The sequence below is a fragment of the Heterodontus francisci genome, chromosome 10 (genome assembly GCF_036365525.1).
Source record: "Heterodontus francisci isolate sHetFra1 chromosome 10, sHetFra1.hap1, whole genome shotgun sequence".
NCBI lineage: Eukaryota > Metazoa > Chordata > Chondrichthyes > Heterodontiformes > Heterodontidae > Heterodontus > Heterodontus francisci.
In genome coordinates, this window is record NC_090380.1 from 9,836,320 (window position 1) to 9,852,062 (window position 15,743).

At 46.0% G+C, this 15,743-nt stretch overlaps 1 protein-coding gene across 4 annotated transcripts in view; it reads left to right on the forward strand.

Moving 5' to 3' along the window:
• The window catches only part of ppef1 (protein phosphatase, EF-hand calcium binding domain 1), a 194,423-nt gene that overhangs the window by 63,272 nt on the left and 115,408 nt on the right, over nucleotides 1-15,743 (forward strand). For 3 of the 4 annotated variants that reach the window (XM_068039833.1, XM_068039832.1, XM_068039835.1), the window contains exon 7: nucleotides 652-766. In XM_068039833.1, coding sequence (XP_067895934.1) covers nucleotides 652-766 — 115 coding nt within the window. The remainder of the gene's footprint in view (nucleotides 1-651; nucleotides 767-15,743) is intronic. The other variant, XM_068039834.1, reaches the window with a different exon arrangement.

A 15,743-nucleotide genomic window follows, 5' to 3' on the forward strand; every position in this document is an offset into this window, starting at 1 on the left:
TCACCTTTTTCTTAGATGGAGAGGAAGCTAGCAGAAAACAGGTTTTCTTGCTATTTCTGCAGATTGTGTCTTTAATTTTCTTCATTGTTTGCAGTCTGTATCTTTAATTTTCTGGCTTCTTGAAGGCTGTGTCTTAGAGAGAGGTATGCAGCATAAGGCAACTGGGCTAATCTGAACCAAAGGCAGCTGTGGATTGAAAACCCACTCTTACAGTTTCAAGTCTCGGCAGGTTAGATCGGAGTTTCCTGGGTCTTAAAACTGGACCCTTTCAAGTTGCTGTCCCATGATCTATCTATCCTCCATTTTAACAAGTGGAACCCAGCCAGAACTTAACATGCTATACAAAATGGTGGTTGACATTAATACTCAAATGCACAAAACACAGTTTACAGGGGGTTCTCATCCATTCATGACAATAACTACCATGTTTTTTTGGTTTAATGATACTATCTTTTTATATGCAAATTTTTTGTAAACAATATTTAAATTCTCAAACTTCCATGGTCAGAATTGAAGTCATGTTCTCTGAATTTTAGCCTAGGCCTCTAGGTTACAGGAGCTGTAGGATGACTGTTTTATCACTGTACTCTATCTAGTTGTTTAGTTCTGCAGCTTATGTTGGTACCTTTGACACTCGATTTGCTGTTTCAGCAGCTTCACAGTCGCTATGTGCTACAGCTCTTGCATGAGACCAAGAAGTTCTTGAAAGAGATGCCAAACATCACTCATCTTTCAACGTGTTACTCCAAGGAGATAACAGTGTGCGGTAGGGTATTTTGAATTCCATTGGTGCGTTTCAGGTCTCCGCTGTGTCTGTGCAAAGGTTATTGGGCTTTCCACTTGATGCTGTATTTGTTGAGGGTGATATTTCTGGAAGGTACATTGGCAACAATCAAATTGTCCCCATTTTCAGTAGAAACAAAGGCCGGAATTTTATAGTGGATGAACGGGAGCCAGACTCTGACGTGAAAGTCGGTGGCGAACCCGCTTCCGCCCAGCCTGGGGATCTGTCCCGTATTTTACGGGTCCCCAGGCTTTAATTGTCCCGAGGCGGGACTTCCACCCACTTGAGAGAGGAGGTCCCGCCTCAGTGAGCTACCGGCCAATCAGCGGGCCGGCAGCTCTTCGTCCCAGCAGCGCTACTGGGAGCGGTGACCACTTCTGGGACAGCAGCCAAGCTGACACCATGGATCGAGGAGGGAAGGTAAGTAGGAGCATGCCTCACCAGTGGAATCGGTCCTTCCCTGGTGAGGCTGGAGTGGTCCTTTGGGGGGAGAGGGTGTCTTGGGTGCCGGGGGTGGGTTGGGAGGCGGGGGCGGCCCTCAATCGAGCATCCTGTGCCCGACTGCCATGCCCCACCACCACCCCAGGGCGCGTAAAGGCCGGCAACTATCGCTGGGTGGCCTTTCACGTCCCCAGCACACCTGCTTGCCACGGGTAAAATACCCGTGGAGGTGGGCGAGGGCCCTTAAGTGGCCGTTAAGAGGCCACGTAAGGGTCTTGATTGGCCTCGTGCGGGCGGGCCATTTCCCACCCCCTGGCCCCCCTTCCTGACCTCCGTAAACTTGTCCGGAGGCAGAATCGGGGCGGGTTGGCCTCCCGGAGCCTGCCACACAATTTTACGCCGCCCCCAGGCCCCCATCCGACCCGCTGGGGCGGCGTAAAATTCCAGCCAAAGAAAGGTACTCGGGATCATTGACAATACAGATAGTTCATTAATGTATTTAAAAAGTATTAAAGGGGACAGCGTGATGGTACCACTGGCAGTAATCGGTTAGAAGGGCCATTTGGAAAGATGTGAGCTGCAGTCTAGGGGCTGATAGAGGACCCAGCGAAGGCACGCAAGGATTAGGAAAATAGGTCAGTCATAAATTCTGTCTTGTGAAGAGTTGCCTGGTTGATGTCATTTGCTTACAGGACCTGTAAATTGGTAAGCACCCACACACGATGGCACCGAACTCTGCGTCTCTGCCTATGATCTTCTACTTCCTGAGAGGATTTTGCAGCCATCTATTTTCCTGTCACTCCTGTGGTTCCATCTACAAATGGCTGTTGAACAGTATCATGTGCATCGCTTCAGTTAAAGCCTGTGAACCAGGCCATTATTATGTAGAATTACATAGAATTTACAGAACAGGAACAGGCCATTCAGCCCAACATGTCCATACTGGTGCTTGTGCTCCACATAAGGCTCCTCCCACACTTCATCTCACCCGATCAGCATATCCTTCTATTCCTTTGTCCCTCATATGCATTTCTAGCTTCCTCTTAAATGCATCTCTGCCATTTGCCTCAACTACTCCCTGGTAGAGTTCTACATTCTAACCACTCCCTGGGCAAAGAGGTTTCACCTGAATTCCTTACTGGATTTATTAGTGGCTATCTTCTATTAATGGCCCTGACTTTTGAACTTCACACAAGTGGAAATTGTTTCTCTGTCTACCCGATCGAACCCTTTCATAATGTTAAATACTTCTATTTGGTCACCCCTCAGCCTTCTCTTTTCTGTTCCGTCCTTTCTGCCAGTTATGTCCTTTTGTTCAGGTGTTATCCCTGTAAATCTTTTACGCACGGTATCCAGACTTTCTATATCCTTTTTGTAATTTGGAAACCAGAACTGTGTGCAATACTCTTGTGTGGTCTAACCAAGGTTCTGTACAAGTTTAATATAATTTCTCTGCTTTTTAATTCTATTCTTCTAGAAATAAACCCCAGTTCTTAGTTTGCATTTTTATGGCCTTGTTAAGCTGCGTTGCTACTTGTCATGAATTTATAGCCCTAGATGCTGATACTCAGGACCTTTTTGGAATCCGTGCTGACTACTCTTTACTATTTTTTCAGTTTTTATTGATTTATTTAGGGATACAGCACTGAAACAGGCCCTCGGCCCACTGAGTCTGTGCCGACCATCAACCGCCCATTTATACTAATCCTACATTCCTACCCCATCCTCACCTTCCCTATATTCCCTTACCTATATTAGGGGCAATTTACAATGGTCAATTTACCTATCAACCTGCAAGTCTTTGACTGTGGGAGGAAACCGGAGCACCCGGAGGAAACCCATGCAGTTCACAGGGAGAACTTGCAAACTTCGCACAGGCAGTACCCAGAATTGAAGCTGGGTCACTGGAGCTGTGAGGCTGCGGTGCTAACCACTGCGCCACTGTACATCTTTGAGTAAGACTTCCATTAGCTTTCTGAGCACCCACATGAAACCTATTGGCCACTACTTCCCTGGACTTGTTCTATCTCCCTTTTTTAAATATAGGAATCACATTAGCTGTCCACCAGTCCTCTGGCACTATTCCATTTTCTAATGAATTTTTATATATATATAATCGTGCCTCTGCGATCGTCTCCCTTACTTAACATGCGTGGATGCAATCCATCTAGATCAGAGGACTTATCTTCTCTAAGTTTGACTAGGTAATTAATTATCTCCTCCTTTTATATCTTAAATGTTTGTAATATCCTTTTTGTTCTCCTCATCTAATTTCATGTCTACCATGTTTGCCTATGTATTTAACAAGGGGGACTCTGTAATTATTGAGGATTTCTGCCATTTTGCTGTCATTGCTGGTGAGTTTGTTGTGCATCTCCCTTAGCGACACTATCCCTAGCCTGATTTTTCTTGTTATTCATGTGTCTGTAGAATACTATACTATTTTTATACCCATTGGTACCTTTTCTCTTTGCTTTCCTAATTGTTTTTTGACTTCTTTCCTAACCTCTTTGTATTCTTTTGACATCCTCTCTGTTATATATTATTCACACAGAGCTAGGAACTAATTAGCCAGGAACTAATTGTTATGGGCAAGTGTGTTCCGGGGGGCCATATTCACTGCTGCACTGCAGTCTTGTGATTTGTTACACGCCAACACCTAAGCAGTTCCTATCGAGCAGCATGGCAGCTATATGACATAAATGAAGAGCTCCAGCATTTTTAAGCCTGAAGTATGATTATTTCTAACTTATGGCATTTGGGATAGAAATGCAATACTGTACCAATGTGCCTGCTAGAGTTATACAGCACAGAAACAGGCCCTTTGGTCCATCGTGTCCATGCTGGCCATCAAGCACCTATCTATTCGAAACCCATTTTCCAGCACTTGGCCTGGAGCCTTGTATGCTATGGCATTTTAAGTGCTCATCTAAGTACTTCTTAAATGTTGTTGTGAGGGCTCCTGCCTCTACTACCTCTCCAGGCAGTGTGTTCCAGATTCCAACCACCCTCTGGGTGAAAGTGTTTTTCCTCAAATCCCCTCTAAACCTCCTGCCCCTTACCTTAAATCTATGCCCACTGGTTAATGACCCCTCCGCTAAGGGAGAAGGTTTCTTCCTATCTAACCTATCAATGCCCCTCATAATTTTGTATACCTCAATCATGTCCCCCCTCAGCCTTCTCTGCTCTGAGGAAATCAACCCTAGCCTTTTTCAGTCTCTCTTCATAGCTGAAGTGCTCCAGCCCAGGCAACATCCTGGTGAATCTCCTCTGCACCCTCTCCAGTGCAATCACATCCTTCCTATAGTGTGGTGCCCAGAACTGTACACAGTACTCCAGCTGTGGCCTAACTAGTGTTTTATACAGCCCCATCATAACCTTCCTGCTCTTATATTCCATGCCTCGGCTAATAAAGGCAAGTATCCCATTTGCTTTCCTAATCACCTTATCTACCTGTGCTGCTGCCTTCAGTGATCTATGGACAAGTACGCCAAGGTCCCTCTGACCTTCTGTACTCCCTAGGGTCCTACCATCCATTGTATATTCCCTTGCCTTGTTAGTCCTCCCAAAACGCATCACCTCACGCTTCTCAGGATTAAATTCAATTTGCCACTGCTCCGCCCAACTTACCAGCCCATCTATATCATCCTGTAATCTAAGGCTTTCCTCCTCACTATTTTCAACACCACCAATTTTCGTGTCATCTGCGAACTTACTGATCATACCTCCGATATTCGTGTCTAAATCATTAATGTACACTACAAACAGCAAGGTTCCCAGCACCGCTCCCTGCGGTACGTCACTGGTCACAGACTTCCACTTGCAGAAACAACCCTCAACCATCACCCTCTGCCTCCTGCCATGAAGTCAATTTTGGATCCAGTTTGCCAAATTGCCCTTGATCCCAAGGAGTCTTGCCTTCTTAACCAATCTCCCATGCAGGATCACAATGGCGCAGTGGTTAGCACCGCAGCCTCACAGTTCCAGGGACCTGGGTTTGATTCTGGGTACTGCCTGTGCGGAGTTTGCAAGTTCTCCCTGTGACCGCGTGGGTTTCTGCCAGGTGCTCCGGTTTCCTCCCACAGCCAAAGACTTGAGGTTGATAGGTAAATTGGCCATTGTAAATTGCCCCTAGTGTAGGTAGGTGGCAGGGAATATGGGATTATTGCAGGGTTAGTATAAATGGGTGGTTGTTGGTCAGCACAGACTTGATGGGCCGAAGGGCCTGTTTCAGTGCTGTATCTCTAAAATAAACAAAAGCCTGACTGAAGTCCATGTAGACTACATCAACTGCTTTACCTTCAACTGCACATCTAGTCACCTCCTCGAAGAATTCAATCAAGTTAGTTAGACACAATCTCCCCCTGACAAAGCCATGCTGACTATCCCTGATTAATCCCTGCCTCTCCAAGTGGAGATTAATCCTGTCCCTCAGGAATTTTTCCAGTAGTTTCCCAACCACTGATGTTGGACTCACCAGCCTGTAATTACCTGGTTTATCCTTGCTACCCTTCTTGAATAATGGTACCACATTTGCTGTCCTCCAGTCCTCTGGTACCTCTCCTGTGGCCAGAGAGGATTTGAAAATTTGTGTCAGAGCCCCTGCTATCTCCTCCTTGCCTCACATAAAAGCCTGGGATACATCGCATCTGGGCCTGGGGATTTATCCACTTTTAAGCCCTCTAAAACAGCTAATACTTCCTCCCTTTCAATACTAACATGTTCAAGTATATCACAATCCCCCTCCCTGATTTCTACACCTACATCATCCTCCTCCATAGTGAACACAGATGAAAAGTAATTATTTAAAACCTCACCCCCTATATCCTCTGGCTCCACACACAGATTGCCACTTTGGTCCTTAATGGGCCCTACCCTTTCCCTGCTTGTTCTCTTGCCCTTAATGTCCTGGCTTGCCATAGTCATGTGACCTCTACCATGAGGTACTCGGACTGCAGGCAGCCATTACTGTCAGTTTCATTAAAGACTCCGTACACAGGACTGGGGTGCTGTGAGCTCATAACATTTGGGAACCAGAAGTCAACCAGGAGACATTCTCCTTTATTATAAACATGTATCTTATTCTTTAGTTTTGTTAGTTTCTTATTTAGCCTTATCTCTGGTAGATAATGCCTCTGTCTTGAAACACTTGGCTCAGATACCCTGAGCTGGAGTGCAAGTTAGAGGCACTCTGGCACCTGACTGAGGGGAGAAATATCTGGATATGTTTCTCCTGAGCAGTCACATCTCTGAGGAAAGCCCAGGTAAAGGATGTGTCAGCAGGGTAGTGGGGGGGGGGGACCCCAGTGAGGGTAGAGAAGAAGGTCCTACAGACACACTAGAACAGAGAATAGTGCCAGACTACTGGTGGCCACCTCATGTGATTCCTATATTAACATATGGGGCCAGAACAAGTCCATAGAACTATAGATCAGTTCGTTCATCAGTGGTAAGACAGATAATGGAATTCTTACTCAAAGATGTAATAGAGAAACATCCAGAAAGAGTAGATAAGGGTAATGCAGTGGATGTAACAAACGTGGATTTCCAAAAGCCATTCGATAAGCTGCCACATAAAAGGCGAAAGGATTTGTGGAGTTGGGGGTAATCTATTAGCATGGATGGGGGTTTAGTTAATGGACAGGCAGCAGAGAGTAGGGATAAATGGGGCATTTTCAAGCTGGCAGGCTGTAACTAGTGGAGTGCCATAAGGATCAGTGCAGGGACCTCGGATAGTTACAGTTTATATTAATGACTTAGAAGAAGAGACAGAGTAATGTATGTAAGTTGACTGATGATATAAAGCTAGGTGGGAATATAAGCTGTGAGGAAGACACAGAGACTGTAAAGAGAAATGGCCAGGTTAAGTGAATAGGCAGCAGGCAGATGAGAGTATAATTAGAACATTAGAACATTACAGCGCAGTACAGGCCCTTCGGCCCTCGATGTTGCGCCGACCTGTGAAACCATCTGACCTACACTATTCCATTTTCATCCATATGTCTATCCAATGACCACTTAAATGCCCTTAAAGTTGGCGAGTCTACTACTGCTGCGGGCAGGGCGTTCCACGCCCCTACTACTCTCTGAGTAAAGAAACTACCTCTGACATCTGTCCTATATCTATCACCCCTCAACTTAAAGCTATGTCCCCTCGTGTTTGCCATCACCATTCAAGGAAAAAGACTCTCACTATCCACCCTATCTAACCCTCTGATTATCTTATATGTCTCTATTAAGTCACCTCTCCTCCTCCTTCTCTCCAACGAAAACAACCTCAAGTCCCTCAGCCTTTCCTCGTAAGACCTTCCCTCCATACCAGGCAACATCCTAGTAAATCTCCTCTGCACCCTTTCCATAGCTTCCACATCCTTCCTATAATGCGGTGACCAGAACTGCACGCAATACTCCAGGTGCGGTCTCACCAGAGTTTTGTACAGCTGCAGCATGACCTCGTGGCTCCGAAACTCGATCCCCCTACTAATAAAAGCTAACACACCATATGCCTTCTTAACAGCCCTATTAACCTGGGTAGCAACCTTCAGGGATTTATGCACCTGGACACCAAGATCTCTCTGTTCATCTACACTACCAAGAATCTTCCCATTAGCCCAGTACTCTGCATTCCTGTTACTCCTTCCAAAGTGAATCACCTCACACTTTTCCGCATTAAACTCCATTTGCCATCTCTCAGCCCAGCTCTGCAGCCTATCTATGTCCCTCTGTACCTTACAACATCCTTCGGCACTATCCACAACTCCACCGACCTTAGTGTCATCCGCAAATTTACTAACCCACCCTTCTACACCCTCTTCCAGGTCATTTATAAAAATGACAAACAGCAATGGCCCCAAAACAGATCCTTGCGGTACACCACTAGTAACTAAACTCCAGGATGAACATTTGCCATCATCCACCACCCTCTGTCTTCTTTCAGCTCGCCAATTTCTGATCCAAAGCTCTAAATCGCCTTCAACCCCATACTTCCGTATTTTCTGCAATAGCCTACCGTGGGGAACCTTATCAAACGCCTTACTGAAATCCATATACACCACATCCACTGCTTTACCCTCATCCACCTGTTTGGTCACCTTCTCGAAAAACTCAATAAGGTTTGTGAGGCACGACCTACCCGTCACAAAACCGTGCTGACTATCGCTAATGAACTTATTCTTTTCAAGATGATTATAAATCCTGTCTCTTATAACCTTTTCCAACATTTTACCCACAACCGAAGTAAGGCTCACAGGTCTATAATTACCAGGGCTGTCTCTACTCCCCTTCTTGAACAAAGGGACAACATTTGCTATCCTCCAGTCTTCCGGCACTATTCCTGTCGACAATGACGACATAAAGATCAAGGACAAAGGCTCTGCAATCTCCTCCCTGGCTTCCCAGAGAATCCTAGGATAAATCCCATCTGGCCCAGGGGACTTATCTATTTTCAGACTTTCCAAAATTGGTAACACCTCCTCCTTGTGAACCTCAATCCCATCTAGCCTAGTAGCCTGAATCTCAGTATTCTCCTCGACAACATTTTCTTTCTCTACTGTAAATACTGACGCAAAATATTCATTTAACACCTCCCCTATTGCCTCTGATTCCACACACAACTTCCCACTACTATCCTTGATTGGCCCTAATCTAACTCTAGTCATTCTTTTATTCCTGATATACCTATAGAAAGCCTTAGGGTTTTCCCTGATCCTATCCGCCAATGACTTCTCGTGTCCTCTCCTGGCTCTTCTTAGCTCTCCCTTTAGATCCTTCCTGGCTAGCTTGTAACTCTCAAGCGCCCTAACTGAGCCTTCACGTCTCATCCTAACATAAGCCGCCCTCTTCCTCTTGACAAGCGCTTCAACTTATTCAGTAAACCACGGCTCCCTCGCTCGACAACTTCCTCCCTGCCTGACAGGTACATACTTATCAAGGACACGCAGTAGCTGCTCCTTGAATGAGCTCCACATTTCGATTGTGCCCATCCCCTGCAGTTTCCTTCCCCATCCTATGCATCCTAAATCTTGCCTAATCGCATCATAATTTCCTTTCTCCCAGCTATAATTCTTGCCCTGCGGTATATACCTGTCCCTGCCCATCGCTAAGGTAAACCTAACCGAATTGTGATCACTATCACCAAAGTGCTCACCTACATCTAAATCTAACACCTGGCCGGGTTCATTACCCAGTACCAAATCCAATGTGGCATCGCCCCTGGTTGGCCTGTCTACATACTGTGTCAGAAAACCCTCCTGCACACACTGGACAAAAACTGACCCATCTAAAGTACTCGAACTATAGTATTTCCAGTCGATATTTGGAAAGTTAAAGTCCCCCATAACAACTATCCTGTTACTCTCGCCCCTGTCGAGAATCATCTTCGCTATCCTTTCCTCTACATCTCTGGAACTATTTGGAGGTCTATAAAAGACTCCCAACAGGGTGACCTCACCTCTCCTGTTTCTAACCTCGGCCCATACTACCTCCGTAGACGAGTCCTCAAACCTCCTTTCTGCCGCTGTAATACTCTCCTTGATTAACAATGCCACACCCCCCCCCCTCTTTTACCATCTTCTCTGTTCTTACTGAAACATCTAAATCCCGGAACCTGCAACATCCATTCCTGCCCCTGCTCTACCCATGTCTCCAAAATGGCCACTACATATAATAATACATATAATGTGTGGGAAGTGTGAGGTTATTCACTGTGGAAGGTGAGAACAGAAAGGCAGAATATTTTGTAAAAGGTGTGAAACTTCTAAATGTTGCTGTTCAAAGAGACTTGGGTGTACTTGTGCAGGGAATGCAGAAAGTTAGCATGCGGGTATAGCAAGCAATGAGGAAGGCAAATGGCATGTTGGCCTTTATTGCAAAGGGATTGGAGTACAAGAATAAGGAAGTCTCGCTCCAATTGTACAAGGTTTTGGGGTGAGACCACATCTGGAAAACTGTGTGCAGTTTTGGTCTCCACATTTAAAAAAGGTTATTCTTGTATTGGAGGTGGTACAGCAAAGGTTTGCGAAATTGGTCCCTGGGATGAGGGGGTTGTCCTATGATAGACTAAGTAAATTGGGCCTGGCTTTAGAAGAATGAGAGGTCATCTCATTGAAACATATAAGATTCTAAAGGAGCTGGTTAGGGTAGATACTGAGAGATTATTTCCACTGGTCGAGGAATCTAAAACACGTGGGCACAGTATCAGGATAAGGGAACCAATCATTTAGGACTGAGATGAGGAGAAATTACTTCATTCAGATAGTTGTGAATATTTGGATTTATTTACCTGGGACGGCTGTGGATGCTCTATTCTTGAATTTATTCAAGACTGAGATCAATAGATTTTTGATCTCTCGGGGAATCGAGGGATATGGGGAGCGGGCAGAAAAGTGGAGTTGAGGCAGATGATCAGTTACGATTGTATTGAATGGCAGAGCAGGCTTGAGGGGTCGAATGGTCTACTGCTGCTCCTATTTCTGATGTTCTTAGGCCATTCAGCCCATTGCAGCTGTGCCAGCTCCCTGGTGCAGCAACTCAGCTAGCCCCACTTCCCTGCCCTTCCCCCATAGTCCTGCAAATGATCTCTTTTCAGGCGCTTATCCAATTCCCTTTTGAAAGCCATGTTTGATCCTGCCTCCACCACACTCTCAGGCAGTTATTCCAGATCCGAACCACTCACTTTGTTGCCAATCACTTTAAATCGGTGTCCTCTGATTCTCGACCCTTCTACCAATGGGAACAGTTTCTCCCTAGCCACTCTGTCCAAAGTCCTCATGATTTTGAACACCTCTATCAAATCTCCTCTCAACTGTCTCTTCCCTCAAGCTTCAGCTTCTCCAATCTATCCATGTAACTGAAGTTCCTCATCCCTGGAACCATTCATGAATCTTTTCTGCACCCTCTCTAATTCCTTCACCTCCTTCCTAAAGTACGATGCCCAGAACTGGACACAATGGGCTGGATTTTATCTGGCTGTTGGAGATAGGCTGGGAGGTGGGGGACAGGGGAGGGCAGACAAAATGACACGGGGTGGCTCAGGTAGTGTGCCCGACACTGTCCTGCCCCCCCCATGCCATTTTGTCCGCAACAGTCACCATAGTGGATGGGAAGTCTGCTGAGAAGCCAATTAAGCCACTTGAGTGACCCATTAAGGGCAAGGTAAGGGCCGCCTCACTCCTCTAGCATTTAGCCAATGTCGGAGGGTAAAACCTGGCGGCCTCCTAATGAGGTCAGCAAAGTGTGGGGATGGGGCATGGGGGTGGGTACTCGGCCTCTAACCCTCTAACCCATAGAGGGCTCCCCCAGTGGCAATACTCTCCACTTGCCTGGATGGGTGCAGCTCCAACAACACTCTCAGCTTGACACCATCCAGAACAAAGCAGCCCGCTTGATCAGTACCCCATCCACCACCTTAAACATTCACTCCCTCCATCACCGACGCACAGTGGCATCAATGTGTCCCATATACAAGATGCACTGCAGCAACTCACCAAGGCTCCTTCGACAGCACCTTCCAAGCCCGCGACCTCTACCACCTAGAAGGACAAGGGCAGCAGATGCATGGCAACACCACCTCCTGCAAGTTCCCCTCCAAGCCACACACCATCCTGACTTGGCACTATATCGCCGTTCCTTCACTGTCGCTGAGTCAAAATTCTGGGATTCCCTTCCTAACAGCACTGTTGGTGTACCTACACTACATGGACTTCAGCAGTTCAAGAAGGCAGCTCACCACCACCTTCCCAAGGGCAAAGGACAGACAGAGAGTAGGAATAAACGGCTTTTTCTGGGTCGCAGGCAGTGACTAGTGGGGTACCGAGGGATCAGTGCTTGGGCCCCAGCTATTCAGAATATATATTAATGACTTGGGTGAGGGAACTAAATGTAATATTTCCAAGTTTGCAGATGACACAAAGCTGGGGGGGATTGTGAGCTGTGAGGAGGATGCAAAGAGGCTCCAGTGTGATTTGAACAAGTTGGGTGAATGGGCAAATGCATGGCAGATGCTCTAGAATGTGGATAAAAGTGAGGTTAACCACTTTGGTTGTAAAAACAGAAAGGCAGATTATTATCTGAATGGTGATAGATTGGGAAAGGGGGAGGTGTAATGATACCTGGGTGTCCTTGTACACCAGTCGCTGAAAGCAAGCATTCAGGTGCAGCAAGCTGTCAGGAAGGCGAATGGTATGTTGGCCTTCATTGCAAGAGGATTTGAGTACAGGAGAAAGGATGTCTTACTGCAGTTATACAGGGCCTTGGTGAGACCACATCTGGAGTATTGTGTGCAGTTTTGGTCTCCTTATCTGAGGAAGGAGGTTCTTGCCATGGAGCGAGTGCAAAGGAGATTTACTAGGCTGATTCCTGGGATGGCAGGATTGACGTATGAGGAGAGCTTTGGGTCTACTAGGCTTGTATTCACTAGAGTTCAGAAGAATGAGAGGGGATCTCATAGAAACCTATAAAATTCTAACAGGACTAGACAGGCTATATGCAGGGAGGATGTTTCCGATGGGTGGGGAGTCCAGAACCTGGGCCACAGTCTCAGAATACGGGGTATGTCATTTAGAACCGAGATGAGGAGAAATTTCTTCACTCAGAGGGTGGTGAACCTGTGGAATTCTCTACCGCAGAGGGCAGTGGAGGCCAAGTCATTAAATATATTCAAGAAGGAGATAGATATATTTCTTAATGCCAAAGGGATATGGGGAGAAAGTGGGAACAGGGTACTGAATAAGATGAACAGCTGTGATCATTTTTGAGTGATGGACGAGGCCCGAAGGGCCGAATGGCCTACTCCAGCTCCTAGTTTCTAATTAGGGATGGCCAACAAATACTGGCCTTGCCAGCAATGCCCACATCCCATGAATCAAATAAAAAAAGGCCCCCTGCTGAAAGACCCCACCCCACCCCGCCATGCCATCATTAATAAGCCCCCTAACCTCTTGCCAGCACCTGCCTGAGTGCCCTGAATGAACACAAACCCACTTGCCTCTCTCCTGGAGCCTCCTCCATGATTACTGCTCTGGGTCTCCTGCAGTATCAGCAGTGGCCACCGCTCTTGATGGCGCTGCTTGGACTGCTGAGCTGCCGGCTCTCTGATTGGCCGGAAGCTCTTGGTGGGGGGGGGGGGGGGGGATCTTGTCTCTTAAAGGGGATGGCAAGCCCGACAGCAGACATTTAATTGCCTGCCAACCATTGAATTTGGCTGGGGGTTTGATAAAGGGCCTAGGTGGATTTGCCCCTCCCCCCACCCCCCACAAACCCCCCAGCAATGTATTCTCATTGAGGCCGAACCAGTGTTCAATAAAGGTTCATCATAATTTCCTTGCATATGTCTCAATTTATAAAGCGCAGGATCTCGTGTGCCTTTTTAACCACTTTCTCAACCTGCCCTGCCACTTTCAATCATTTGTGCACATATACCCCCAGGTTCCTCTGCTCCTGCACACCTTTTAGAATTGTATCCTTTATTTTATATTGCCTTTCCTCATTCGTTCTACCAAAATGTATCACTTCACACTTCTCTATTAAATTTCATCTGTCAGCTGTCTGCCCATTCCGCCAGCCTGCCTATGCCCTCTTGAAGGCTATTTTTTGTTCTTTCATGGGATGTGGGCATCACTGACAAGGCCAGTATTTGTTGCCCATCCTTAATTGCCATTTCAGAGGGCAGTTAAGAGTTAACCATGTTGCTGTGGATCTGGAGCCCCATGTCAGCCAGATCGGGCAAGGAGGGCAGATTTCCTTCCCTAAAAGGCATTAGTGAACCAGATAGGTTTTTATGACAATCAATGAGAGTCTCATTAGTGGTGCAATGAAACTAGCTTTCAATTCCAGATTTTTAACGTTAATTTATTAATTAATTTAAAATTATTTAGATGATCACTTGAAACGCCATAGCATACAAGGCTACAGGCCAAGTGTTGGAAAATGGGATTAGAATAGGTAGATGCTTGATGGCCGGCACAGACATGATGGGCCACGATGTGCTGTATAACTTTATGACTCTATGATTCTAATTAATTGAATTTAAATTCCACAAACTGCCATTGCGGGATTTGAACCTGTGTCCCCAGGGCATTAGCCTGGGCCTCTGGATTATTAGCTCACTGACAGTACCACTGTCACCATCTCCCTCATCCTCCTCACAGTTCACAATATTTCCAGGTATTGTGTCATCTGCAGATTTTGAGGTTGTGCTCTGTACATCCATGTCTAGGTCATTCATACAGATCAAGAAAAGTAGTGGTCCTAGAACTGACTCTCGAGGAGCCCCACTAGAAACCTTCCTCCAGAATGAAAGACAACCTTTTGCCACTACTCCAGAGTCATAGAGAGATACAGCACTAAAACAGGCCCTTTGGCCCACCGGGTCTGTGCTGACCAACAACCACCCATTTATACTAATCCTACATTTAATTCCATATTCCCTACCACATCCCCACCTTCCCTCAATTCTCCTACCACCTACCTACATTAAGGGCAATTTACAATGGCCAATTTACTTATCAACCTGCAAGTCTTTGGCTGTGGGAGGAAACCAGAGTACCTGGTGGAAACCCACATGGTCACAAGGAGAACTTGCAAACTCCACACAGGCAGTACCCAGAACTGAACCCTGGTCGCTGGAGCTGTGAGGCTGCGGTGCTAACCACTGCCCCACTGTGCTGCCCGGTTTTCAGTTACTCAGCCAACTTCATATCCATGCTGCCACTGTCCCTTTTATTTCACAGCTTCAACTTTGCTGTCAAGCCTGTTATGTGGCACTTTGTCAAATGCCTTTTGCAAGTCCCTGTGCCCCATATTAATTGCATTATCCTTATCAACCCTCTCTGTTACCTCACCAAAAAACTCAAGTTAGTTAGAAATAATTTGTCTTTTACAAAAACATGCTGGCTTTCCTTAATTAATCCACATTTGTCCAAGTGACTGTAATTTTCTTGTCCCAGATTATCATATCTAAAAGCTTTCCCACCACCGAGGTTAAACTAACTGGCCTGTATATTCTGGGTTTATCCTTACATCCTCTATTGAACAATAGTGTAACATTTGCAATTCTCTGGTCCTCTGTCACCACTCCTGTATCTAAGGAGGATTGGAAAATTATGGCCAGTGCCTCTGCAATTTCCACCCTTACTTCCCTCAGCATCCTCAGAAGCATCTCATCTGGTCCTGGTGACTTATCAACTTTAAGTACAGCCAGCCTATCTAATACCTCCTCTTTATCAATTTTTAGCCCATCTAATGTCTCAAATACCTTCTCTTTTATTATGACTTTGGCAGCATCTTCTTTCTTGGTAAAGACCGATACAAATTACTCCTTTAATACCTCAGCCATGTCCTCTACCTCCAAGTATAAATCCCCTTTTTGGTCCCTAATTGACCCTACACCTCCTTTCACCACCATTTTACTATTTATATGTCTATAGATGACTATCTGCTCCTATTTCTTATTTTCTTAAAGTGAGACCTTGTGGAGTGAGGAGACAAGTGACAAAAGATGGAAGTGGTATCCCATAGGAAT